General features: G+C 39.3%; 2 protein-coding genes and 1 long non-coding RNA gene across 7 annotated transcripts in view; 2 read left to right on the plus strand and 1 right to left on the minus strand.

The window, feature by feature from the left end:
• clspn (claspin) overlaps positions 1-10,874 on the plus strand; it is a 47,856-nt gene extending 36,982 nt beyond the window's left edge. For 3 of the 4 annotated variants that reach the window (XM_089122898.1, XM_089122895.1, XM_089122897.1), the window contains exons 16-24: positions 409-499; positions 1,079-1,182; positions 1,378-1,539; positions 1,649-1,770; positions 2,347-2,474; positions 3,251-3,371; positions 3,570-3,643; positions 5,862-6,023; positions 10,562-10,874. In XM_089122898.1, the coding sequence (XP_088979024.1) occupies positions 409-499; positions 1,079-1,182; positions 1,378-1,539; positions 1,649-1,770; positions 2,347-2,474; positions 3,251-3,371; positions 3,570-3,643; positions 5,862-6,023; positions 10,562-10,675 (1,078 nt within the window). In that variant the 3' untranslated portion in view covers positions 10,676-10,874. The remainder of the gene's footprint in view (positions 1-408; positions 500-1,078; positions 1,183-1,377; positions 1,540-1,648; positions 1,771-2,346; positions 2,475-3,250; positions 3,372-3,569; positions 3,644-5,861; positions 6,024-10,561) is intronic. The other variant, XM_089122896.1, reaches the window with a different exon arrangement.
• Positions 10,875-15,958: 5,084 nt separating this feature from the next.
• Positions 15,959-18,286, plus strand: c19h1orf216 (chromosome 19 C1orf216 homolog). 2 transcript variants are annotated; one of them, XM_039691181.2, is made up of 2 exons: positions 15,959-16,193; positions 16,986-18,286. In XM_039691181.2, exon 2 carries the CDS (start codon positions 17,014-17,016, stop codon positions 17,923-17,925), a length of 912 nt encoding a protein of 303 aa, XP_039547115.2. In that variant the 5' UTR covers positions 15,959-16,193; positions 16,986-17,013; the 3' UTR covers positions 17,926-18,286. The 2 variants fall into 2 exon arrangements, with proteins under 2 accessions (XP_039547115.2, XP_039547114.2); XM_039691180.2 differs by lacking the exon at positions 15,959-16,193 and adding an exon at positions 16,206-16,321.
• A 363-nt stretch (positions 18,287-18,649) lies between these two features.
• Positions 18,650-26,926, minus strand: LOC120492887 (uncharacterized). The gene is made up of 3 exons (XR_016147354.1): positions 26,145-26,926; positions 21,969-22,096; positions 18,650-19,313 (listed from the first exon to the last, which is right to left on the minus strand). It is a non-coding gene; the product is annotated as an uncharacterized LOC120492887 (long non-coding RNA).
• Positions 26,927-27,557: the final 631 nt, after the last annotated feature.

The following is a 27,557-nucleotide window of genomic DNA, read 5'->3' on the forward strand; positions in this document are numbered from 1 at the left end:
CTGTCCCTCACGGGCTCAAATACTTAATCCATGCCATTAAAAGTGCTAATTTTCGTCTGTGTATATAGGACCTGCAGCTGTTGTCTATGCAGCTTCGCGGGTCCTACCATGCCAGTGACGTCATCGAAATTGCCAGCACTAACAAGCGCAATTTTGCGTTGCTTAAAAAAAGCTATATTAATATTTTTGTGTAAGTATTCAGCTACAATTAACTGTTTTGCAGTCAGACTAAATGTGAATATCCACTTTTTTATTTTGCCTTATTTGAATTGAAATTAGGAATCAGTAAGCAGAATCGGAATCATTAAAATTCAAACGATACCCAAGCCTAGTAATCATTTTTTATTCTTTATTTGTTGGTATTTTGTCCCTCCAAATGCTGATAGCTTCTAACTGTGCCCATATTAGCAGGGACCAGAACTTGACTGAAGATCAGGAGGAGGAGGAGGGTGACTGCGAGTTCCGGTTCGTTTCAGATGTGGACAGCCTCAGTGAAAAGGTAGATATTAGAAAATACTAGGTTTACTTTGCCCAACGTGACAACATTAGCTCAACCAGTGGTGCAGGAAATGAGTATTTGGAAAACTAGGTAATTTGTGTTTTTTTTTTTTTTTTTTTTTTTTTGTACGGTGGCACGGAAATTACACACTGCAGCTAAACGTGCGAATATGTTTGTTTTGTCTGTATTTGTTACTGGTCTTTCAATGCTCAGTGTTGCTGAAGTCACCCGGTAGTCAATAATTGAATCCCTTAATACTCAATATGACATATTTAATCACTTTTTTCCTTGGAAATAAATTCTTTATGCTTTAAAATATCTCTATCACTGGTCCACTGTTTGACGATCACACATTGATCTGATTGGTTAAAAGGTCGTTTGTGACGTCAGAAACACCAGCGATTTCAAACCGTGTTTTTGAGACTGTCTTTGGTTCACTGCAGTTTTAAGGAGGAAATACTCAGCAATGTTGTCGACTTATGAACTTACACATGGTGTGTCTTAAAGCATATACATATAAACAACATTAAAGGCTGGATTTACACAACAAGGGGAATTTAACAATTTGTTTTATTTAAGGAGGACAATGAGGATAAATCAGATACCGAAGAGGAGGAAACTGAAAATGAAGAGGACGAGGAACGGGAAGCGGTTTTTGGGCGACGCCCTTGCAAGAAGAAAAAGTAGGTCTTAAGATTTGCAGATTTCTGAATAATGTGTTTGTTATTTGAAACTACAAGACCTGTATTGTTAAATAATTTATAGCTTTTATGAAAGGTTTTGATTCACTTTAAATGTTGAGCACTGTATTTTAGTGTGACAGACGTTGAATTATTGCTAATGAATTCTTTTAATACGTGTTATTTGTGTCCCAACAGCCGTTTGGCCCAGTTTGTGGAGTCTGAGGCGGAGCTTTCTGGCAGTGATGTAGGCAGTGAGGATGAGGATGATGAAGCTGGAGATGAATACGAGGAGGAGGAGCTGCAAGAAGAGCTGCCATCAGATGAGGAACTGATGGACCAAGTTAACAAAATTCACATGTAAGAAATGTCCTCTTTGACTTTGAGTTGCTCTTGGGTTCCCACGGGTCCTTGAAATTCTTGAAAGTTTGGTTTGGACATGAGGCTCATTATTGTGTTCTCCCTTCAGGAAGCAGATCCTCGATGATGATAAGCGTAAACTGAGGCTCTATCAGGAGCGTTATCTCGCTGATGGAGATCTGCATTCTGACGGACCCGGACGAGCTCGTCGTTTCCGCTGGAAAAACATCGGTGAGTTCAGCTCGTGATCCGCACCTCGGGATGCTGAGATTGAGGAGGGAAAAGCAAGAGGCCATGTGTCCACTAAAGCTCTTTTAGCTACCTGAAAACACCTAGCTATGGGCGCTTTAGAGTGTTTTGGAAGTGCAGCTTATTTATTTATTTTTAGTTGTGGCGCCGCTTTGCTTATGATACGGAATATCCGCGAAACTGTTACTAGATACAAAATTTAAAACGAGCCCGAGAAAATGTTAAATTGTATCTCATTTCACACATACTTTGTTGATTTAAATGTCGATACAATGTAACACATTTTCTCTGGCTCTTGTTTTAAATTTAGTTCCGTGGTGGTTGGTGTGGTATTAGACCCGCCCCTCCTCCACTGTGTTTGGACGGCTGGGTAAAGTGACAATGATAAGCGCTTTGTTTACCCAAAGTTGAACATTCTTCAACTTTCGGCGACCAGTAACAGCAAACCGCAAGGCGCTCAGTGTAAAATAAAAGCGTTAAGCCAGCCACGTGAAAAAACGTTTGGTGGGCACACCCAGATTGTACCGCTTTTTCATGTAATTTTTCTGTTTTGACCAGATGACAACTTTGAGTTTGGTGGAATGGGTCCTGACGGAGACGAGGAAGAGGAAGACGAAGAAATCGATCAAATTGAATTACAAAGACGTAAAGAACGGATAGAGCGGGATCAATGGATGAGAGAACAGGTGTGTGTGTGTGTGTGTATGAGAAACAGATCAGTGTTTTAGGGATGTGCAATGACTAATCTCATCCAACGTTTGTGTTTACATATGTGTGTGTGTGTGCTGTGTATAACTATTTTGTATAAATATATAAATACACATACATGCATGCATATGTATTTGAGATTAATCGTTGCCAGAGCCCGTCTAACGGAGAGCCTTGGCACTTCCAATTAGCCCTGTTGTGTATTATGTTGGTTGCAGTTCCATTAGAATTCCACTGGAGGTGATCGCGGGCGAGTGCTGAATGAATGGGAGTCTATGGGGCTAAACGGCTAAATGTGTCTTTCACCTGCTTGTCGTTAAATCAAAATAGATTTTATTGTTGATTCCGCAAGTTCAATATAGATAGGCCAAAAGTCGAATGAACGAGTACTTGTATCCTTTTGATTTCTTACAGGTTAGGCTGTTGTTGGCTGATTTTTAGAACAGATAAGTGAAATTAAAAATGCAATTTATGTATTATCTTAGTCCTCCCTTTTGGATGCAACTTTCAAATTACTTGACAAAAAATTACATCCTGAGAAAAGTGGATTTCTGGGGGTGAAACCCCATTGACTCCCATTCATTTTGTACTCGACCGCGAGCGCCCCAGCATGGACAGAGACGCGTTACTGCAGTTAGTCCAGAACCCGGAAGTAACCAGCCAGTGCCAATTCTCTTCAATTAGACATTCTCTGTCGTTGCACAGCCCGAAATGTTTTGTTCATGATCGTGTGGATCTGACTTGTGTTCTGTAGACTGAAGCCCGGGCCAAAAAGGGAGAGGATGGAGATGCAGAAGATGAAAAGATTGGAGATGAGGACAGTCAATTCATGAAGCTAGCCAAGAAGCTAACGGCTAAGACCCTTCAGAAGAGAGGTTCGCACATGCACTGGCTTTTCCCTGAACAAGAGCTAGCTGAACTTACATTTCAGGATCAATATTGACTCAGTTATTTTCTGTAACCCACTACGGCGCTGGTTTATTATGTGTTTGGACTTTCTGCTGGACATGCTGCTAATAAAGAGAGTTGGAGATTTGTAACCCGTATTACCGTTGTGCTTCTCCTGTTTACAGACCTTTCAGCTGTTCCTCAGGAGAAAGCGGCTCCCAATGCCAACCAGTTCAGGAAGCCCTTCCAACCCACTGTGGTCAGTAACAACAAACACACCCACACTCCTGTGTACAGCGCAACACTCTCGGCTCTGGGAGAAAGCACCTTTCATTTCTCTATAGGACAGCCGTGCTCTGAGCTGCCAGCTTCTGTTGAAACTGTTAGCCTAAATTATTTAAACGTTTTTTCCTTCCCTCGAGTCACTTTGACCTGAAACTCAAAAAAAATAAAAATAATAATGATGTATATATACACACTGCATATATGTGTGTGTGTTCATCTGAGAGTTTTGTGGTTGAAATTTTAGTTGTGTGAAACATTCTTGACCCCCTTAGGAATGCGTGGAATGCTTGAGTACAGAGGATTGCTTAAAATTTACACTAAAAATGCAAAAACTTAAAGGAGCTAAACACAAGTATCTGAGTTTTTGCAGAACTACGCCCCCTCTGGCAACAAGCGAAACTGTGTAGGCGCTCACACACACATACACGTACGTTTGCACGAGCTGTTCATAACCAAAGGAGCATCAGCCGCACACTGTGCGGCACACATCTTTTGTTACAGTCATAATGAGGTAATACAGTTATAAATCTGCAGGTCATTTAAAATATATGAAAGGAAAGGCATTCGAGTACATACTTGTGTGTGTGAGGGGAAAACAGAGGTAGTAGAAAACTTTGTTTTTTGTTTCCATCTATCTCTATATTGAACTGTTTTATGTGCTTACTGTATCAACGTATGATTGTATAATTATGGAAACACTTTCATGAACAATACAAGTTATTACTTTGTATAGGACCCGTTTGAGCCCTAGAGCCGACCGGAGATCTCTCTGTTTGTTGAAAGCCTTCACGATGTTGACTCTCGTCTTATTCCGACGACTGGCACTGGACAGACAGAAGTTGTATTTTCTTTGTCTTACGTGGAGTTTGCGTTGGGGTTTAGAATGAACTACAAGCCGGTCTCTTTGGGGCTGTTTACACCTGGCCACTTCATGCGTTTTCTCAGATCGGATAGCTATCTGATTTATCAAAATGATTCCATTACACCTGGTCACATAAATGTGTTTTTGCAAAACGGATATAATCTGATCTTCAATTCCCGCGCTATATAGGCTACAGAATTCATGAAGTGCACGTCACTGAAAGTAACAGATATGAGCTGCATTTTATTAATCATCGGCTAATTTCAAAATCAGCAAAGACAGCAATAAGAGAGATCGGCAACAGCCCTGGTTGCCTGGTAAGATCATTTCATTTCTTTACTTTTAAATGAAGATGGTAGTGTTAAGCGTCTGCGACTTACTTTCACTTTGATTTGCGATAGATTGCGGCGCGCTGGCTTTATGAATAGACGCTCAGCTGCTCATCTGAGGTGATGCGCGTCGTCATGACTAAAATAACATGACATAACCTATAGTCTGCTTTCAACAACCAGATGCATTTACACCTGTCCAGTTTTGTCTGGAATGCGGCCCAGACCACGTCCTCAAGTGATTTGAGCGATCGGATTCAAATCCGTCTCGAATGCGTTTCGGAGGGCAACCTGGTCTTTTCACGATCGAATAGCTATCCGATCACAGAAAACGCATGAAGTGACCAGGTGTAGGCTAAACAGCTTCTTTGAATCCATCGTCTACTTTTGTGGAAAGTTGACTAAAGTTGTGTCGCTCGAGTTGTCTTCTCTGATACGGAGAATGGCGGCGAATACACTAACCTGCAAGACATAGGCACATAGCCAGGCGAGCGTGAACGCGCATGACGTCACAGCCAGTCTCAGATTCGAGCCCGAATCCCTCTTATTTATTTTACGGTACAGGATTATAGAGGCGATCGCAGTGATCAGAGAAGGGCTCATTCAGCCCATCAGGTGATTGTTTAAGCATGCATGGGTTAGAAAACAGCTATTTTTAACATGAAATGTTGCGCAATGCACCTTTAACCAAAAAACTATTTTGTGATATGTACATGTGTATCTGAATGCACACTGAAGTAAACTGGGTTTAGGACCCAGCAGAACAGACTTAATACAAGCAGAATGCCCTTTTATGAACTTATTTCACTTCAATAAGATTTTGCCTGAAAAAGTTTTTTGTTTTTTATCAAATGACTTGTTCTGTTTGTTTGCGTGCTTTTGTTGTGTTTATATGATATTTCTATTTTTGTGATAGCTGACATGCACTGAATAACCATAGCAGTGTGGGTCAGAGTGCTCTGCTGTCAGAGGTTTGAGTCTGTGTTTCTCCTGGCGTCCAGGTGAAGAGAGGCTCGTTGCTCAGTCAGCCTCGAGCGCTGTTGCAGAAGTTGGCCAATATCTCGGACAGCAACCCGTTGGCCCCGAGAAACTCACGAGGTTTCCTCTTCCAAACCCTGTCCCCGGAGAAAGAGCCGTCGACCTTGCAGGGACCTAGAAAACAGGTACAGCTCTCCCGGTCATAGAAGGAGTCGTCCACTTCAGAATCAAAGTCTCCTGTTCATTTACTCTCCTCCACGTCACCCAAGATGTTCATGTCTTTCTTTTTTCAGTGGAAAAGACATTAAAGTTTTTGAGGAACATACTCCAGTATTGTTCTCCATATACTGTCTTCAATGGGCTAATACAGGTCAAAGGTCCAGATGTGAGTTTCAGTGCAGGTTCAATGACTCGACACGATCCAGCCAAGGAATTAGAGTCTGATCTAGACTAACCAGCCGACATTTATAACAATGACTTCGTGCATTACGAAGTCAGGTTGAAAGGTCAAGTGTGACGTAGGTGTAAGAACAGACTCTGTGTTTACAAAGCCAACGTGTGAAGCCTGAATCAAACGCCATTTACGAAAAAAATAAATAAAAAGTTAAAACAATGACGTTTTTGAGGTTAGAGGAGAAAATACAAATTTTTCACCCCATCCTATATTTCTGACCCACGTGACCTTTGAACCTGATTACGTAATGTATCACAGCTCGTGCTAGACTAGCATTAGTGGTTAAAAATGTGTATTTTGTCATAAATGTCGGCTGGTTTGTCTAGATGAGACTCTTATTCCTCGGCTGGATCGTGTCGAGACTTTGAAGCTGCACTGAAACTCACATCTGGACCTTCGACCCGTTAGACCCCATTGAAGTCACTATATGGAGAACAATCCTGGAGTGTGTTCCTTAATGTCAATGGACCACTTGCACTGAGCTTCGCGACGCACTTCCGTTTGGAAACAATACATATCACTTATTTCCGGTTGCGTTTACTTTCAATGTGCTGCGGTCAATGAGTTGAACAAACACCACCTAAAATTAGTGTCTGTAATAAGATTTTATATTTTGGACATTTGTATTGACAAAAGAAGGGATATTCTGATGTTTACCGTGTGCAGAATTGTCAAAACTCATCGGAACGTTAAGTTAAATCCAAACCAAGCCAATACGAGAAAGCTGCGGCTGTTAAAAATACGCCATTATTTCACCACAGGGTGTCAGTGTTCGTCTACACTAGCAGGGTTTCCGCGGGGTCTTAAAAAGTCTTAAAAAGTCTGAAATTCTGAACTTTAAATTTAAGGCCTTAAAAAGTCTTAAAAACGGCTAGATTTTCATCTGAGGTCTTAAATTTGATTTAGTGAGGTCTTAAAAAGATTTTTACCCTCGTTCATTTGCCAAAACTCTGGCCACAGAAAGTTATTACAAAGTAGCAAAAAAGTATTGAGTCGTAGCCTACAAAGCGGAGCTCTAGTGCAGGGGTTCAAACCGGTTCAAACACACAGCTCCCGTGCTAGCATTAGCTCGTGGTTTGATGCGAGGTAGCTTGCCAAGAGGCCGTTCATACACCAGGTTTGCGCGCTCAAGTTCATTCAAATATAGGCGCGTCGCATCCACAGCGAGATTGAAAAAATCTCACTATTTCAGATTCAGAATGCCGCAAACGAACCGAAGAACCAACCAATCAGTAACAACATTGAAAGCTCAGTCAACATGAAGTATCGCGGTGCACCCAAACACTACCGGTGTTTTTCTCTTCTCCGTGAATAAATCTTGTAGCGTTAACGTTACAGCAAGCGTTTCTCAGTGGCGGAAATCCATTGGCTACTAAAATGTCTTTGTCGTTATGGAGAGCGCAGTGCATGGTTGCCTAGCAACGACAGACGCAACAGGAAAATCGGCCCAAATTTTACCATTAATAATTTTTTACAAAATAAAACGTGTTTTTCTAAGCGTTTAAAATTGATGACTATATTGTATGGCGGAATACCATAAAAAGTGCTTTAGAGCACTTCAACTTGGCGCAATAATACCTTCACTTGTGAAAAGTCCTCTTACCGGCTCCCGCTTCCTCGCTCTCCCTCTCCCTCTTATTTCCGTCAATGCAGCCAACGTGACATGCGACAAAGCGGGAGCCGGTAAGAGGACTTTTCACGAGTGAAGGTATTATTGCGCCAAGTTGAAGTGCTCTAAAGCACTTTTTATGGTATTCCGCCATACAATATAGTCATCAATTTTAAACGCTTAGAAAAACACGTTTTATTTTGTAAAAAATTATTAATGGTAAAATTTGGGCCGATTTTCCTGTTGCGTCTGTCGTTGCTAGGCAACCATGCACTGCGCTCTAGCCTACCAGCGTCACCAGCCTAGGTCGAGTTACACTAATCGAGTAACTGTGTTTAAATAGGGAAAACGAGGAAGTGTTTGGTCGCTTCTCTTTTGGGCCCATATTTAATGCACTGGGCTAAGCTAAGTGCTAACATAGTTTTGCGGCAATACAGAGCGATAGAGTGCACGCACTGAGACGAGAGAGGTATGCATCAGCTCGTTTTAGTTAAGGGAATAACATAGTTTAATATGAAAACCCGGTGGAGTATCCCTTTAAGGAACCTGGCCTAACAATATAGCACTGATTAATCTAGATCAATCAGTAATAAAATGACCTAAAAATGTAATACATGTTTAGCATAACATTGCAATGCATTATATGCATAATCTATACCCAAACACAAACAGTAAGCAAACCAAGATGAATAAACGCTATGAATGTTGATAATTCTCTGTTGATGCATGACAGCTAATGGTTTACATGCCATTTCATTATTCTATTATTATATGTTAATCTATTATTATTATAGATATTAACCTATTTTAATTGTATAATTTCAGGGGTTTTTTTTCTTTTCCAAAATCAAAATTTTACCTATTGTATGTTCCTTGATTGAATTTATTTATTTTGAAAATTTTGATCTGTTTGTTTTTTGATACTTTCTTTGCACATATGGTAGTTGAGAGTTTCAAGCAGTGTTTAATATAATTGTTTCAATTCACTTAAATTTAGACTCTTTTTTTTCCCCCCGACTGTGGTATCGATTTAGTATCGGTACCACAACCTAATACCTAATCGGTACGATACCAGAACCTAATACCTCGGTATCGATTTAGTATCGATACCGAGGTATTAGGTTCTGGTATCGTACCGAAGCCAAAATTGTGGTATCGAGCCATCCCTAGTATAGAATATAAGTAGGCTAATACTGTTGTTAATGAGAAGACAGAAGACTACTGCAGGTTATAGTGGATAAGGGATAAATATATTTAGCCTATTTATTTATTTATTTATTTATTATTCAGAATTGAACAGTTAGAAAAAAAAAATATATTTATAGGAACATTTCAGCAGGCTCAATATAATTAATACAGAGATCGTTATTCATTGTTTTAATCAATTGGCATCCATAAAACGTAGTGATAATCTGCATTCTCATGTATGGACGTGCAATGAACACTCTAACCGGAAACTCCCGGTATGTAATAAGTAGAACGCGGAAGTAGTTGTGCAAGTAGTCCATTCGACTGAAGAAAGAAAGAAATGAACATCTTGGATGATGTGGAGGAGAGTAAATGGTCAGGAGACTTTGATACTGAAGTGATTTTTTTTTTTTTTTTTTTTTTCCTTTAAGATTTTTTTTTTTATGCCTCGCATTTAACAAGATATTTTACTTTGGAGTTGAAATAACAAACCGGATCAAAATCTTGACGATTCATAATTCTTGGATGTAGTTCATAACTGCACCACTGGATGGCGCTGCAGTCTCAGAATGATCATCACAGCTCAGCATCTCATTACTTCACCACTACAGATGCATGTTTTATTGTACAGGTGATCTAAAAAAAAAATTAATATCAGGCAAAAGTTCATTTACTTCAGTAGTGCAACTTGAAAGGTGAAACTAATATATTATATGGACTTGCATATCAAAGTGAGATATTTCAAGCCTTTATTTGTTATAATGTTGATTTATGGCTTACGGATATGAAAACTCCAAATTCAAAATTAGAGTATTGTGAAAAGGTTTTCATATCCGTAAGCCATAATCATCAACATTATAACAAAATAAAGGCTTGAAATATCTCAGTGTACATGTAATGAGTCTATATAATGTATTAGTTTCACCTTTTAAGATGAATTACTGAAATAAATTAACTTTTGTACGATATTCAAATTTCTTGAGTTTCACTTGTGTAGTGGTGTATATTGTATAGTGGTGTGTATTGTCAAGTCAAATATATTTATATAGCACTTTTCACAATACAGATTGTATCAAAGCTGCTTTACAGTATCAATCAAAACAACTTAACAGTGTTTATTTATTACTGGAAAAAAGACAATCAAGTTTGGTAGAGCTGATCAATGGTATGATGGGTCATTTAATTTGAATATCCCCAACTGAGCAAGCCAAAGGCAACAGTGGCAAGGAACTGAAAAACTCCATCAAGTGACCCGATGGTGTCCTAAAACTCCATCAGATGACCCAATGGAGAAAAAAAAAAACCTTGGGAGAACCCAGGCTCAGTCGGGGGCCAGTTCTCCTCTGGCGTTTATGAACTAGAGGCCAAATTTACAGTAACTGTAAGATAAAAATAATAATAATATTTTTGTATAGTGGTGTATATTGTATGATGGTGTTTGATGTGTTCTGATGAGTAAATGGTTCTTGCAGATGAAGAGACGAGGCCTGGATTCTCCGGCTCCGGCTGCCAAACGCTCGTGTGTCGGTAACGCCGTCGCTCCCGCCGGACCGCCGCGGAGTATCTTCAGCTTTCTGGAGAACTGACCATCACAACCACTGTCACAGTATTACTAACGATTACTACAGAACTATATACGTCCCTGTGTCTATACTAAATGCTATGATGAGTTTGGCTTGTTTTAGACTATTTCTATCATGTACATATTGCGATTTCATCGTTTAAGTGATGTAATTTTATTTGTTTTTATAAAGTTGTAAATTAAAAGTGTATTTTAAATCATCACAGCTATATGTATTTTTATTGCCTTTTCATGTTTAGAGGTTTGAGCTTTGCTATGCATTTTAACAGCCTAGCCTGCTTTAAATGAGATTTGCTCTTCTGAGCTTCTAGATCTGGAGCAAAGGGTTCCTCTCTTCTTCTTTTCTTTTTCCTTTTATTTATTATTATTTGGTTAATCAACCTTTCTTTAGGCACTAGTTTGTGGCTGTTTTGCAGTGGTTCTCAACCAGAGGCCCTCAACAAACTTCTAAGAGGACTTAACCACTTTATTTGTTTATGGTTATTTTTTAATAATTGATCCACATCTTTCTAGTCACGCCAGGCTCTATAATATTGTATGATGTAGAGATTTTAATATTGGTATGAACAATTTGTGGCTTTTTGAAGTATAAAAATGTGGAAATCCACTCCTGTATACTGAAATGGTTCCGTTTAATTGACGGTAATAAAACGGCAGCTGTGGTGACTGAAAATTTACCGTAAAAAATACAGTAGCAACGTTTCAGGTTTTATAGACTTTATAATTAAAACAACCCATTTCATTGACTGATAAGATCGTTTATCAACCTACTGAAGTGATAAAATCTGTTTTGTACAACTGTAATACACTGACAAACACCAATCACAGCAGTGATGAGTCACATGATCAATCACAGCTCATCACAAACAGTTTTTCTATAGGAAAATGAATATTATATAGAAGATGCAGTGTCATTCACACACACTAAACACCATCACGGTAACGCGCATGACAATTTAAACATGCAATAAACATTCATTTAACAACATTAATTGTAACATAAAAATGTGCATAACTGATTAGAAGTAAGTTATTTCAACAGAAATACATCAAATGTGAAGTGCCACGCAGGGAATTTAGTGTTGCAACATGTTCCATTTAATGTAACATTAAATGTTATGTAACATTTACATAACAATTGTAATGTAAAATTTAATGTAACAACATGTTACATTTAATGTTGAGTGAATGCAATAAACATTAATTTAACAACATTAAATGTAACAAAAGTGTGGATAACTGATTAGAAGAAAGTTATTTCAACAAAAATACATCAAAGCAGGGAATTGTGGGAATTTCAATCTGTGTTTTTTCACTGTAAATTACTGTATACAATGACTACATTTTCACTTCCAAAAAACTCAATTTAACAGTGTTTACTGTAAAGGTACAGTTAGATCCATCACAGTTATTCACCGTATATAGTATTGGAACTTTAACTTAATCAATTAACAGCATTTTTACCATTAAAATCACAATCATTTAATTCTAGGTTCATTTGTGACACATTTAAGCAAGCTTTAGATTCTGCAACATGTTGACCATGCAGCATTTTATTTGAACCCATGATCTCTAAAAAAAATGCTCTTTTGAAGATAATTGACCTTGTCAAACTGGGAAACAAGTGTGTGTGTGTGTGTGGCTCCTGGGCAGCCGGTCGGAGTGCCACGCTGGATCTGACAGCGACTCCCTCAGGGATTCTGTCACGGCTCAAACACTGCAACTGGAGACGTGCAACTGAACTGAGGGAAATGGGTCATCACTGCAGGCTGAGCACACACACAACAGCAGTGCCATGCTTTACTGCACGGTGTCATTATTTAGTGCAATAACTTCCTCCAAATGTCTAATGTTAAAGCTGATGATTCTACAAGCGACTCCAGCGCTTTATCTTTACATGAATATGGCTGATTTCAAGGGTTTTCCAGGATTAAATGTCAAAAAGTCCACTTCAAGCGTTTTAAGCGCCTTGTATGAATCACAGCTGAAATGCTTTTTTTATTATTATTTAAGTCCTGGAAAACCTTTTAAAGCCATGTTTATGAGAGAACTTTTCAATTTAATTGATAAAACAATATTTTCGCGCAAATTAACGCTGCAGCTCGTCTGATAAAGAGCCATTTCGCATGACTATGAGTGTGATATTGCTCATTAATTTCCAAGTATTTGATATAGCTCTCATTCTGCAGGTCAATCATATGTTCATGAGAAAAAAAAATCAGTTTGAATAAGAAAGCAATGTCTTTGTCATAGTATTCTTTCAATGGTTAAAGTTACAGGTTTTGCATGTGCAGAACTTTAATTGTACCTTTTTGTTTTATTTTTTGTTTAGAATTTGAGCGATAATAAAGATATTGTGATGAGTGAGATCTCTCTGTAATGTGATGTATGTTCCCGCATCTCCTGCTCTCCGGTCTGGCCTGGTGTCGCCGTGTGACGGGCCGCGGGTGTGTGTGTGTGTGGGGGGGTGGGGGTATAGACAGCCTGGAGGGGCCACACTTGAATGGGGATGTTGTTGGACAGAGAGAGAAGATCTTTTCTGTCGCTTGTCATGGGATCGGGGGGTGCACTTACTGAGTCTGTCTGATGTGCAAGAACCCAAAACAGTCACACACACACTGCCTCATGATTAAAAACCCTCGCTGCGACAACAACAAAACTGCAGAAGGAACATTAAAGCTGCACTGTGTAATATTTAGGAGGATCTGTTGCCTGAATGCAATATCATATTCATAACTATGTGTTCAGTGGTGTATAAAGAGCTACATAATGAAGCGTTATGTGTTTATTAGCTTAGAATGAGGCATTTTTCTCCACACACACACACCGTTTCTACAGTGGCCCTGAGTGGACAAACACGTTTCGTCACAGTGTTGTTCTTCATGATCAGAAGCTGCTAAAGTCAACGAATAAAACACTGACACAATGATGAACAAGTGACAGTAATATTCGTAATAACATTATTTTACTGAAAAATTAAAGCTGCAATGTGGGATTTTTAGCGACATCTAGTGGTTCGGTTGCGAGCTTGCACCAGGTTTGCACTAAGGGCTCAGCCCACTGCTCACCCCTCCCTTTCGAAGAAGCTACGGTTGCTAATCGGGACAAACATCTCGTCGGCTGAGACAGCAGAGAATAGCCAGAGTAAGCCAAGAGTGTGAAACATTGTCACTGTTTCTGTACCACAGTCCATTATAAACCACATCATGATGAATAAAGTTTACAAAGCCATGGTCAGGTGAGGATCAAGGGTTTAAATATATAATTTAATAGAATAATTGTAATCAGCTGATTGTCTCACAAACATAACCGCAGCAGCACATTTCTCCCCACGTAGCAAACCCATAATACAGTGAGGGATAAGTACCACATGAAACTATGCAGCTATATATTTTTTCTAACAGGGTAGTAAAAGTTTAGCTGGCTAATATGAGCTGTTACTGTGGACAGTACTGAACTGGTTAAAGCCTTGTTTACACTCGACGCGTCCGCATAAAGAGTCCAAAGGTGCGCGTGGCAAAAATGACATGATTGTAACAGCGCGCGCACCTCCACATCCCATAGACACAATTTACTACACACAATAGGCTTTTTCTCTGGTGTTGAAAACTCTTCGCGATCAACTTAGATCTTTTTCAAGATCGACGGGTTAGTGATTCCTGTAACATACTGTTTTGCGGTCGGTGACATGAGTACTAATCAGCTTTCTCACAAATGTAACAGCACATTTATCCCCACATAACAAACCCATTACACAGCGAGGGAGAACTAAGTTACATGAAACAATCCCAACTACATATTTTACACAGCTAGCTTCCAGCTTTCTGCTGCTTCTCTTTCAAGGTAGTGATGAAACGCGCTCTGTAGCCCTGTTTGTTCGCGTTCGGCTACGATAGAAACACATCACAATATGGCGACCTTATGGAGATATAAATTTCTCATTCTAAGGTAATAAAAACACTACGGTTTATTAAGTAAGTTCTTTACACACCTCTGAAACCATAGTTATGGATGTCATATTGCATTTCTGTTAATAGATACTCTTTTACTTTAACTTTTTTACACATTGCACCTTTAAGTAAACCTAATTTCTTCATTTATCTTTGTAAAGAAACCTAATTGCTGAACTGGCTCTTCTCTGCTGTCTCAGACAACGATATCACTTCCTGTCGGCCATTGGGTGCAATTCACAACCTCACCACTAGATGTGCTAGACCGTAAACACTGCACCTTTAAACCTGCTTGTAAAATTGTTGTCCTGATCTCATTGTCTGATGATGGATGATTTATATATATATAACTTTCAGAGGTTAATATTTTTTAAGCGTCAGTCCCTTTCTGGAACATTCTCACGTGACGTGACCCAGGATAAGTCACATTTTTCCTGCAAAACTGGGCAACTTTTAAACTGTTAATTAAATGTTAAATTGGACAAGTCAAATTGGATTTTGTGCTACTCATACATTGACTGTAAAATATCTATTTTAAATATGTATAGGAGTGGCATATTATATTGGTTGCTCCTCTCAGGGTCTCACATTTAGCTAACCATCAACAATCATTTCATAATAAATTTGTGATTTAATTCCATAATAAAATGATACATAGGCTAATTATAATATCATAATTATTATTTTTCTTAATTATTTAATTACATAATTATAATATGGGAGAACTGGGCAACTTTCTCTGATAATTAAATGTTATTTGACTTGAAGGGCCCATTTTGACATTCCAACAATGATAACTGCGAGATGTATTGGTACTGCTATATAGCTAGCAATTTTCAAATTGAACTGTGGGTAATATGGTGACTGTAAAATATGCAAGTTTAAACAACTGATTTGAATATACAGGGCCAAAAATTAACACTTAAACACATTGAAATGTTGTCACTCGCCAGTTGGCCGGTAACATTTTTATGAATTCTAACAATACTGTGGACAAACGTGAATGAAGCTTAAGTGAATGTAAACAGTTGAGAAAGTGCATGTGTATTAGTTCATTAGATCTGCGCATTCTTTGTTTTAAAGTGACAGCAGCACAAAACAGAGTTTCTGTCTTTAAATAGCCTATACTGTCAGAAGAACCAAGCACTGTTGATTTTATTTGTATATTTGTTATATTGTGGTATGTGTGTGTGTGTGTATAATTGAATATAAAATTTCATTGCTGACAAAAAAATATACGTTTCATTGCTGGCAAAAAAAAAAAATACAAATTCAATGCGTGTGTGTGTGTGTGTGTGTGTTTGTGTGTGACCATTTCCCACACTATTTTCCACTAATCACTTCAGTGGTTTCCAGTTATGCGGTCCCTTCCCAGTTTAGGAAGTGAGTCACAGTCCAGTTTTCCGCTGCAGTGCATGGGAAGAGAGAGAGAGAGAGAGAGAGAGAGAGAGAGAGAGAGAGAGAGAGAGAGAGAGAGAGAGAGAGAGAGAGAGAGATCAGCATCGCAGGAGAGGAGGGGAAACAGGGAGGACACTAGCATCTTATTCGCGGACGAAACACGGACAACAAACCGTAAGACAATGCCTTATAATAAGTGATATTCAAATGTTGTTGCCAATCATGGATTTATGTAACAGCTACATATGATATAATATCGGCGATGTTTATTCTCTCAGCGGACGCGCGCGGTGTATGATGGGGTGAGACTCGCTCTTACGTAATCAAACCTTTATTTATATTAATTCTGCTCATCGATAGTTTTTCTTGGCTTTTACTATTGGCTGTTTTGCTTATTATCTAAATCTGCGATGACATTGGAGATTATAGAGCTTTGGCAGTTTAAGATCCATTCATTTCCTTCATGCATCTTATGCGTTATCTAACGCGACGCTTCAATTCCGCTCGAATGGCGCGTCGTCAGGCACATCACAGCTGGCGGATTAATATACCGAAATTCAGGTTAGCTCTAATTTTCAGTTCGTTTCTTGGGGCGGAATTGGACTACTGCAGATTTTATGTCCTCAATAATTAGGCTATATTATTTGCGCCTGAGGCGCGCGACCGCACCACATGCACGCGCACAGTGATTGACAGGAGTTATTACGTGGACTCTGTCTGTGAGAGGACATCTGAATATTTCATGTCACAGAAATTGGAAACACGCCGTGGAATTGCACCTCTGAATATTTCATGCATTAGGGATTTTAGCCCGGATATTATGTACTGTGTTTGTGCCCTTTTAGCACTTTTCTGTTTTGTCTGAAAGTATATTCACTGCCGAATTGTATTAGTGCATCACTTTGCGGTCGAAGTCTTTTGTCAAATCACTCTCTTTTTCTCTCTCTCTCTCTCCTCTTTTCTAAGAGCAAGTGAATCTCAAGCGAAGCTGAAAATGCTCCAGCAGGATCGGGACATGATCCCCGGGTTCAGAGGTCAAGCGCTGGTCGCACCGGTGACTCTAAGCAACAGTCAGAAGCGATGCGAGAAAGATGGGAACTTTAACTTCTTGGGTCAGGATGATGATCCGATCACGGGAGATGAGAACCGCAATCAGGTGCGTCCGAGAGCCTTGGGTCGTGATCCGTCGTGCTACGGGTCTGGACCCCTCTCGCCGCTGTCCCGTCTCCCGTGCTGGAGTCCATTAGAGCCTCTTCCCGAGATCGAGAGCGGAGACGATACGGGCAGCAGAGTTCCTCCCGATGGAGCCGAGGAACAGAAGATTGATGAAGAGATGAGGAGAGAGACGGATGAGGAGAAGGAGCAGAGACAGGGTGAGAAACTAGAGGATGAAGATGAAGAGGAGGAGGAGGAGGAATGGTGGGCTAACAGTGATGAAGAGTTTGAGTTCAGCTACAAGTCCGAAAGCTCTTCCCGCCTCAGCGTGGAGAGCGTGGATATAGGGGGACCCAATTCGATATGGGACCAAATTTGCCTAGAACGTCCGGCACCAGAAAATGGGAATGCGACTGTGGATGCCGGGAAGAACCAGACCAAGACGGAGCGCAGGGAAAGCATTGATCTTGTTGGAAACGGGTCGTTGGACTCCGACTCCGATCCGTGTTCCGAGATTCCAGATCTCATGGAGGCGGTTTGGACTCTTCAGGAGCGAGAGAGGTTTAAAGCGCAGGAGATGGAGAAGCACCAGGTCCAGCTGATCATGTACCGGCGCCTGGCACTCATCCGCTGGCTCCGAACCTTACAGAACCGGGTCCAGGAGCAGCAGAACCGGCTCCAGTCCAGCTTTGACATCATCCTCACACACAGAAAAGAGCTTCTGCGCATGAGCACCACTGCCGCACAGTAACACACACATCATGAGACCAACTGATGACTATCATCATGTGGAGAGTTATCTTTGCATCTCAGTCTTTTTTTTTTATCAATTTACCTCCTGGGTCTCTGAACTATTTTGCCCTTATGTTCCACATTGTTATCATCCCTATCACAAATGTGGTTAAAGTCCTCCAGAACATATATATATATATATATATATATATATATATATATATATATATATATGAATGTATGTGTCTTATAAAATAAATTATATTTAACAATTAATACACATTGTGTTATTTTGTGAAATGCACAGTTGTGAGTGTGTTAAATCACCATCAAATGCACAAAATGTGGAAAAGATTTTATTTTAATTAAAATTTACATTGTGACTAAATCAATGTCTGTATTGGTTTACACCAGTTAAAATCAACTTCAAATTTGAAACACAGCTTGTTTTTAGATTTATGGCTTTGATGGAATGTGTTTAGGAAAAATATATTTTTCATTAAAAAAAATTGAGGGACCAAAGTCTGTTGCTCCAAAGCATTCAAGATTGATGACGTTTAAGTTGAAAATGTAATTTAATTTTAATTCAATCTATGCTCTAAAAGTGAATAAATTAATTTATAGCTACTGCATAAATATAATTAAGGCTACCATAGAATCCCCTAAAAATACAAAATATTAAATCGTCTAGTACAATAATTTCATTAAAATAAAAACAGTACCGGAGGTTTACGCCATACAAATACAGACAAATTTAGAGGTGATGTCAACAATATTTAGCAATATGTGCTCTAAGACTTGGTATAGTTTCAACATTATTTGTTCAAGACCCTCTGCTTGACCTTTATTGACAGTGCTTACTTTAAGAACCACACAGTGTTCAATTGTTCCTCCTTATCACACAGAAATAGTGTTGGGTGAGAGTTTTAAGTCAAAGTAGCCTGATCCGGGTTATAATCTCGTGGCCCGGGGCTGTGAGCGTTTGGTCTCTCTCTCTCTCTCTCTCAATTCAATTCAATTCGATTCAATATAGCTTTATTAGCATGACTGTGTAACACAATGTTGCCAAAGTATCAACATATTATATATCAATAATAGAACAAACACACAGAACATATATGTATGTTCTCTCTCTCTCTTTCTCTCTCTCTCTCTCTCTCTCGCTCTCTCTCTCTCTGTGTGTGTGTGTGTGTTTATGGAGATACCATGTAAGGAGGGTGAGAGTGACTAGTTCGTGTCCCTGAGGGATTTGGACACCTGGTCCGATCGGGCCGGTGAGTAGCGGCTCGGCCTGCAGGTCCAGCCCGACTCGGCAGCCAAAAGCCCGGGGCGAAATGAGGGATAATCCGGGCTTTCTCAACCAATGCGGGGAGTTGATGCGACTAACCTTCCGCGCTTATCACACTCCTGTGAGAATGTACAGAAGAATTAACATGTTTAATGATTTGGTTTGTCGTCTTTGGCTCAGTCACACACTATCAAAAGTGCGAGCTGAGAGAATTACACGGATTTGGAAGCGTTTTTGTCTCGGAGTGTTCTGCGAGAATACAAAAAGCGAGTGTTTTACAAGGGATAACACTCTTGTTTAACAAATAACGACTCATCTCTGTACAAAGTGGAGGCATACCAGTTAAGAATAGTGTTTTTAATAGTTAGTCTTTAACAGCGGTGGATTTTTAAACGAACAGTCCATAATTTACTTTCCGTCAGTTGAGTCTGTTGAGGTTTTTCGCGCGCAACGTAACCGTCAACTATTTGAAAGACGTTTTAAACTAAACTACCTGTTTTGGACTGTTTAAATATATAATATTTGAACAATACTTATATAGATCACATAGGCCTACTCACGTTTTATCGATGACCTGTCAGGTGCGTTTGAGAGGCATTGCCATATGAACCTCTTCCCAGCTGAAGTCGTGCGAATTCGACGAATGATTAAAAAGTGGCTAATTCGTAACAATTCAATACGACCTCACTCGTACGAATTAATACGATTTTGCATAATCGTACATATTTTACGAATTGGCCAATTCGTATTCGTACGAATGACCTACCCATTACCCCGCCCCTAAACCTAACCATCACGTGGGTTTAGACAAATCGTACGAATTAGTACGAGTGAGGTCGTACGAATTAGCCACTTTTTAATCATGCGTCGAATTCGTTCGAATTGGTCGTGAGATAGTGTTGTCTGACCACACTTAACTTGCAGATTTAGTGATTTAGTGGTTACTTGAAATCTCTGTTGGATACCTATTTTAAAAGTATCACTTAAAAACATTGTTCGTGTTTTGACTTTGATTTGGGGGTAATGACGACAGATTCAATAAAAGTCTAGAATAGATAACATAAAAATCATCTGTGTTAGAAGAAACTGTAGCCTACATTATCGTGTATTGCTACTAAAATAAGATGCTTCTAAGGACAAGCCTGCAGGGACATGGTTGTTGATCCTGCAAGTTCAGCAGTGTTTTTTTTATGTGATTTGGTGTGTCTTCACCCAGAAAAACACACAAAAAAATATATGTAATTAAAGCCACACTGTAATGTAGGCAGTGGGACAGACTGCTGAGTGAGAAGGTCCCCGCTGGGCGCGAATAACGGCATCGGTGAGCAGATCTTCTCCACCCGAGAAGATGAAGTGAGATTCGGGATGAAACGCGTGTTTCTGGTGCCGAGCGCCAGTTTCCCCAAAATAAAGGGAAATGTGACAGAGTTAGCCTTTGTGACACCAACACAAAATAGCCTAGGTGATCACCGCTCTCGCATGGGATGAATTGAAATATTTCAAAATTTAGAATATTGAATAAGATAATGCTGTATGTTCACACAGCTGTTTTAAATGATCTATCTATCTATCTATCTATCTATCTATCTATCTATCTATCTATCTATCTATCTATCTATCTATCTATCTATCTATCTATCTATCTATCTATCTATCTATCTATCTATCTATCTATTATTTGTACTCATTTGGGCTTAAAGGGTTAGTTCACCCAAAAATGAAAATTAAGTCATTAATTACTCACCCCCATGCTGTACCAACCCCGTAAGACCTTCGTTCGTCTTCGGAACACAAATAAAGATATTTTTGATTAAATTTGAGAGCTGTATAACTACCACATTGGCTCCTAAGGGACTGCCTCTTGATGGCCCAAAAAGTCAATGAAGAAAATGTTTAAATATCCCAAGTGACTACCGTGGCTCAACTATATGTTTATCAAGCGACGCGAATACTTTTTGTGCGAAAAAACAAACAAAAATAACGAGTTTATTCGACTATTTCTTTTCTTCCTTGTAGGCCAGAACGAGAATTCCTTAGATTTCCACGACGCATGCGCGAGAATTGCGATCTGAAGTAGTGTAAGCTGGTGTAAGCAGATCGCAATTCTCGCTCATGCGTCGTGGAAATCTAAGGAATTCTCGTTCTGGCCTACAAGGAAGAAAAGAAATAGTCGAATAAACTCGTTATTTTTGTTTGTTTTTTCGCACAAAAAGTATTCGCGTCGCTTGATAAACATATAGTTGAGCCACGGTAGTCACTTGGGATATTTAAACATTTTCTTCATTGACTTTCTGGGCCGTCAAGAGGCAGTCCCTTAGGAGCCAATGTGGTAGTTATACAGCTCTCAAATTTAATCAAAAATATCTTCATTTGTGTTCCGAAGACGAACGAAGGTCTTACGGGGTTGGTACAGCATGGGGGTGAGTAATTAATGACTTAATTTTCATTTTTGGGTGAACTAACCCTTTAACAATAGGCTAGTTATAAAATCCTGTTTTAATTTAGTGTAATTGTAAAATATTTCATAAAATTTGGCCAATTGTTCAAACATGAACAGTCAAAGGCTTTAAATTTGTTTTTGCATTCCAGGATAAAATTATTTCCAACAATAAAATTCCCAAGGAAACTATTCAAGGTACAAACCGAATGGATGCATTAATCATTCCTCAACACAAGGGGGCGGTATCAGTCACAGTCATGTGAATAGGCATCGATGTTGGTAACCGTGGCCCTTTTCATGTGTGCCCTCAAAGATTTTAAACTCTTTTTCTTACCTCTCCCCTCATCCTTCCCTCTTTGTGATGAAGTGTGACACAGTGAAGTAGCCTATAGCACTCAACTGGCGTGGAAACAATCCGTTCGGACAGAGAAGGGGGTCGGCAGAGAGGCAGGATGTTGACAGCTGCATGATAGATAGATAGATAGATAGATAGATAGATAGATAGATAGATAGATAGATAGATAGATAGATAGATAGATAGATAGATAGATGGATAGATGGATAGATGGATAGATGGATAGATGGATAGATGGATGGATAGATAGATAGATAGATAGATAGATAGACAGACAGACAGATAGATAGAGATAGATAGATGGATACGTGATGAATGATGGATGATACAAACAAGAATGGATTGATGGATATATTTTGGTTGTGTTTAGCTAGGCTATAGAGCCCATATCTGAAGCCTGTTGGTTTGAGTGGGATCAGCTGCCTCGTCTGCATTAACCAGCTAATAAATATGAAAACAGAGGGTTTAAACTTTTATTCGTTTGCTGCTTGAAAGGATTATACCCCTCTATGGAGTCCCATGTAAATCTCGACACCTCATAATGGCCGATGTTGTCCCATAAAAATGTGTTGAACAAAGGCGTCTGAATGGGGTCTCTTTCACGCATAAGGGGGTTTTCACAGGCCTCCATTGAGTCAGGCCCGACCACACCACGCCCCGCGTTAATCTCTCCGCCGGGGAGAGTGCGGCTCAGAGCGGCAGGTGCGTGTGCCTGGCACGGGGGTCACAGGCCGATGAGGTGGGGGAGCTCGCCATGTCAAATCCTCACAGCTGCCGGTAGGAATTTTCTCAGAGGCTGTCACTTCCATTTAGCTGCTCTTTTTCACCCCTTCAGATGATGTAGTCCCTCTCGTGACCAGGTCCTTGTGAAAACCCTCTGCCACTTAACAAAAGCAAAGCGCCGCTAAACGATGACAGGACCGAACAATGAATTCAACCCGGCTCGCTCTCAGGAGCGTGAAATTGTATATTAAACCGAGAAAGCGATGACGGTGACACCGGCTTTGCGTTTTTCTTCAAGAATGCAAATGTGGAATTGCAACGTTGAACACTTTCGCATCGCGTCTGACCATATTTCCCTCACGTTTGGCCAGAATCAAAGCTTTAAAGCGTGACGACATGAAGACCGTGTGTGGCAAGTCGTTTTAACATTTTGTTTCCCTTAAACTGTTATCTATCACAGTTTCACTTCATTAACGATTCTTTTGCTGTCACAATAGTGACAAGAAACTATTCAATTGCAAATGTTTGCTATTGACCTCGATGTAGGCTATCTGATCTGTTCACTTTCTTCTGTCTTTCAATTGTTGCTGGTATTAGTTTGACTAGTTAAATTATAGACACTAGTAGCCTATTCCAATATAGGACCAACCTATTAATATTTTAATTGAACTAAAGTAGCCATTCTAATACATGACAAGTAAACAAAACCTTCTCAACATATTATTCACTTAAAGTCCCCTTGTAGTCAATTTATCCCTATCACCAAAATTATTTTTTTTTTTAAACCTTGAATATCTTGAATGCAACTCACTCTTGCTTCATTTAGTATACAGTTCTATGAATATGCAAATGAGCCCCACCACTCACTCACTCACTCACTCAGAGACTGGTTGACGATCAGACGTTAATCTGACTATATATAATATATATATATATATATATATATATATATATATAGGTGTGTTTTTGAGACTGTCTTTGGTTCACTGCAGTTTAAAGGAGGAAATACTCAGCAAATGTTAATTTACTTAACACCACATACGCACGTAAACAACATTAAAACCTTGATTCTCACAACAGGGGGACTTTAAAGGAGCTTTATGTAAGATTGTGGCCAAAACTGGTACTCCAATCAGTTTTTAAATTACGGAAGAGTGGTGTATCCGCCCCATTTGTGACTTTCAGTAAACTGAAATAAACATAGTAGAATACACAGGTATTTCAGTTTACTGCAGTTACAGTTACTTTTTTTACTTGCCGTAAGTCAGAATGGATAATAAACCTTACTAGAAAATCTAAAAATATATAAAGAATTTGATTGATATCTAAATCAGTAGATCTCCAAAGTAAAAAAAAAAAAAAGTGTTCAATGGCATAATTAGCAAACAATAGTTTAGGGAAAGTAAAGAGTAAAACATGTCTGTATAGTTTTAATGGTAAAAAAACTGTAAATTATAAAACATAAATTTACAGTGTAATTAACAGTTAAATACTGTAAATAAATGATTATGAAATTGAAAAAGACATAGTATAAGCCATAAATAAAAGAAAATTGTGTAGTTTGTTGTATAGAAATAGATGTGTGATTGCCAACCACACACTCAACTTGTTCTACCACTGATTGAAGTGGGCCTCACACAAAAACCATGAATACTATTAATTTGCTCTGTCTGCCCCCTCATGCACCACATATATTCTTAATCTGAGTTCAAAACACACCCTGCTCTTAACAAACTACCCTTGGGCTACGAGTCCATAATCCCTGAACTCAGACGAGTCCCTCTGGAGCCCGTCTCCGGCTGAAGATCTCAGAATCAGGACAATAGAGCCAGAATAAACCTTCATTTTATCTGGACGCAGCAGAAATTCTGCCTTTTTTTTTTCTTTCTCAATGTGAACATCTCAAATGATAGGAAACAAAAATATTCAATACTTGCTAATGAGTTCGAACTACACGAAAATGAAATGCCAGCTATTCCAAACTCGGAATAATCCTTCAAACAGCCAGAGGCCTCAATTATAGCATGTATATGAGAGGGAACGCAGCGATGGAAGGAGTTGAGCCAACAACCACCAGACACAAACCAGATGCAGACGAGAACCAGGCTGGTGGTGCCTAAAATAAAGAGAGAGAGAGAGAGAGAGAGAGAGAGAGAGAGAGGTGTACAGATTTACAGAACAGATAATAGATGCGGGGAACGTGGTGCATGATGTATGTCACAGTGTGTGTGAGAGTGTATTAGCAGTCAGAGCGCTGGGCCCCGGAGGCGATTCCTGTGTGTGCTTGCGATAAAGGGGGAACTGGAGGAAGTGAGGGAGGGCGAGAGAGAGAGGGAACTGGAGAAAGATGTGGGTTGGCAGAAGGGTGGGGGAGTCAGAGACAGAGAGAGAAGTTGAAGGGGGAAAACAGAGTGAACAACCAGCAGAGCTCCGAGCTTTTATGATGCTGTCAAGATTCCTGGATTTTGTCCCCATCGGGTTCTCTCTCTCTCTCTCTCTCTGCCCCTTTTCCTCACATGAAAAGAGGGGAAGAGTGTCTTGGCAGGGTAATTAAGAATGGCCTCTAAACACAGAAGTATGGCAGGAACACTCCAGATGAAAGTAAATGATTAAAATAATTACAGGCGCATGAGCTGACGAGCCGGAGTGCGGGGTGGCCGCCGGACATTTGTCGGTAATTAGATAATTAATCTGAATGCAAATGATGAGTCCTAACGAAGCAGTCAGGCTGAACCATGTGACAACTAAAGAGAGAAATACTTTCATCACATGGATGGATGTACTGTTTTCAACGCAAGTCCAACGCTACAGTAACTGTATGTAAGGGTTCCGTCGATTTACGGTTTAATTTGAGTTCGTGACAGCCTTTATCATTAGACAAAAAAATTAAATGGACTGTTAAACATGAAAGTATGCAACTATTTACACCATGTGTAAGTTCATAAGTCGACAGCATTGCTGAGTATTTTCTCCTTAAAACTGCAGTGAAACAAGACAGTCTCAAAAACACGCTTTGAAATCGCTGACGTCACAAACTTGTAACCAATCAGGAGTGTGTTTCCCGCACAACACCGTAACTCGCTGCTTCATCACAAAGCAATGCATCGTTCATTGAACTGCTGATAACGACAGAACTTGCGACTGTAACCCCCTTTTTCTGGTTCATTCTTTCGACCCTCCCGGAAAGGACCACGCGGAGACGAAGTCGAGACGATTCAACACCCATCACGTGTTTACTGGAGATTTGTGAAATAACACCATACAGACTTGAAATACAGCTCATCCAGTCACATAACATTCTCCCCAACAGCTCGCATAAACTTTTCATCAATTCAACAAACAATAAATCACGTTTTTATCGCAATTAAAAGCTCAGTTTCTTTTCTTTCTTTTCTCTAAACACAGAAAACATAACATGCAAACAGTACATACCTGGAGATGTGTGAAATAACACCATACAGACTTGAAATACAGCTCATCCAGTCACATAACTGTCAAAAATAAATATGAAGTAAATTACATGTGAATATAAGCAAATACAACGAAAACCCTGTGCTCATAATGAGCTCGACAATGAGTTTCAGTATAAGATAAATTATTCATAAACTCTATGTCTCTTATGACTCAATTATGAAATAAAATACTTTCAAAAGAACAATTCTGATCTTAAAAGAGAAATAGAGTCATCACTGACAACACTTTATTTCTGTTTGACCGGAGAGATTTTCCACCTACCATTCTCCTCAACAGCTGGCATAAATAAACTGAAGAGAAAATGGCGGATATAGTACTCTATTCGCCTAGGTGTCCCCATATCCATTTCTTAGATGCACTTGGTACATTATAGAACATGAACAAACATTTTGGCATAATTCATTACAAATTTCTTTTACCTGTTACGACCATAGTTTTAATGATGGTTTCGGGAAACACTCCTGATGTGTGATCATCAACCAGTGGGTCTCCAGGGGTCTCTGAGCTGAGTGAGTGAGTGAGTGGAGGCGGGGCTCATTTGCATATTCATAGAACCACGTATAAGGCTTGTTCGACTTCATGCAGCTCTGCGCAGACCGATCGGCGGCTGACTTGAAACAGTGCATGCCGGTTAGAAATTTTGTCCGACTTGATGCAGCGCTGACTCCACGTGACTGTGACATATGCCATCAAAGTACCGCGAGAGCAATACGAGAGTAGCCGGAGGACTCAGCCAGCGCAGCTTCTCTTTTTTTTTTTTTTTTTTTTTCACTTTTTTTTTTTTTTTTTTTTTATTGCAAAAACACAGTACAAAAAAGTAACAAAATATACATTACAATATACAAAACAATGACATTAAAATAAATACAAAACAGTTTTGCCAGGGGAAGCATAAGAGCCATCACAAAGAAAAAAAGGACCATATGTTGACAGTTTTGATTGCCTTTTTGTTGTTGGAGCCAGAAATCAGCTTAATATAATGTACAACATCGTTGAAAAAAAGTACAAAGTTAGGTTTTTTAGCACTGAATTTACATTTATGAATATGAAATTTCGCCAAAATAATTAACAAATTTATAATGAAATACGTCTTTTCTTTACTATGGCTTCTATAAAAACAAAAAACAACATCCTTCCACAATAAAGTAAAATCTTTATAAATATTGTCAATGATGAATCTGCTGAGGTTTTGCCAAAATTTTCTGGTGTGTGAGCAATACCAAAATAGGTGCAAAACAGTTTCAGGGTGGTTCTCACAAAAACAACAGTTTGTATTTATGTCTCTTTTAAACTTAACCATGTAATGACTAGCAGGATAATATCTGTGAATTATTCTGAACGACACTTCTTTCACCTTGTTTACTAACAGGT

The sequence above is a fragment of the Pimephales promelas genome, chromosome 18, assembly GCF_988280905.1.
Source record: "Pimephales promelas chromosome 18, fPimPro1.hap1.1, whole genome shotgun sequence".
NCBI lineage: Eukaryota > Metazoa > Chordata > Actinopteri > Cypriniformes > Leuciscidae > Pimephales > Pimephales promelas.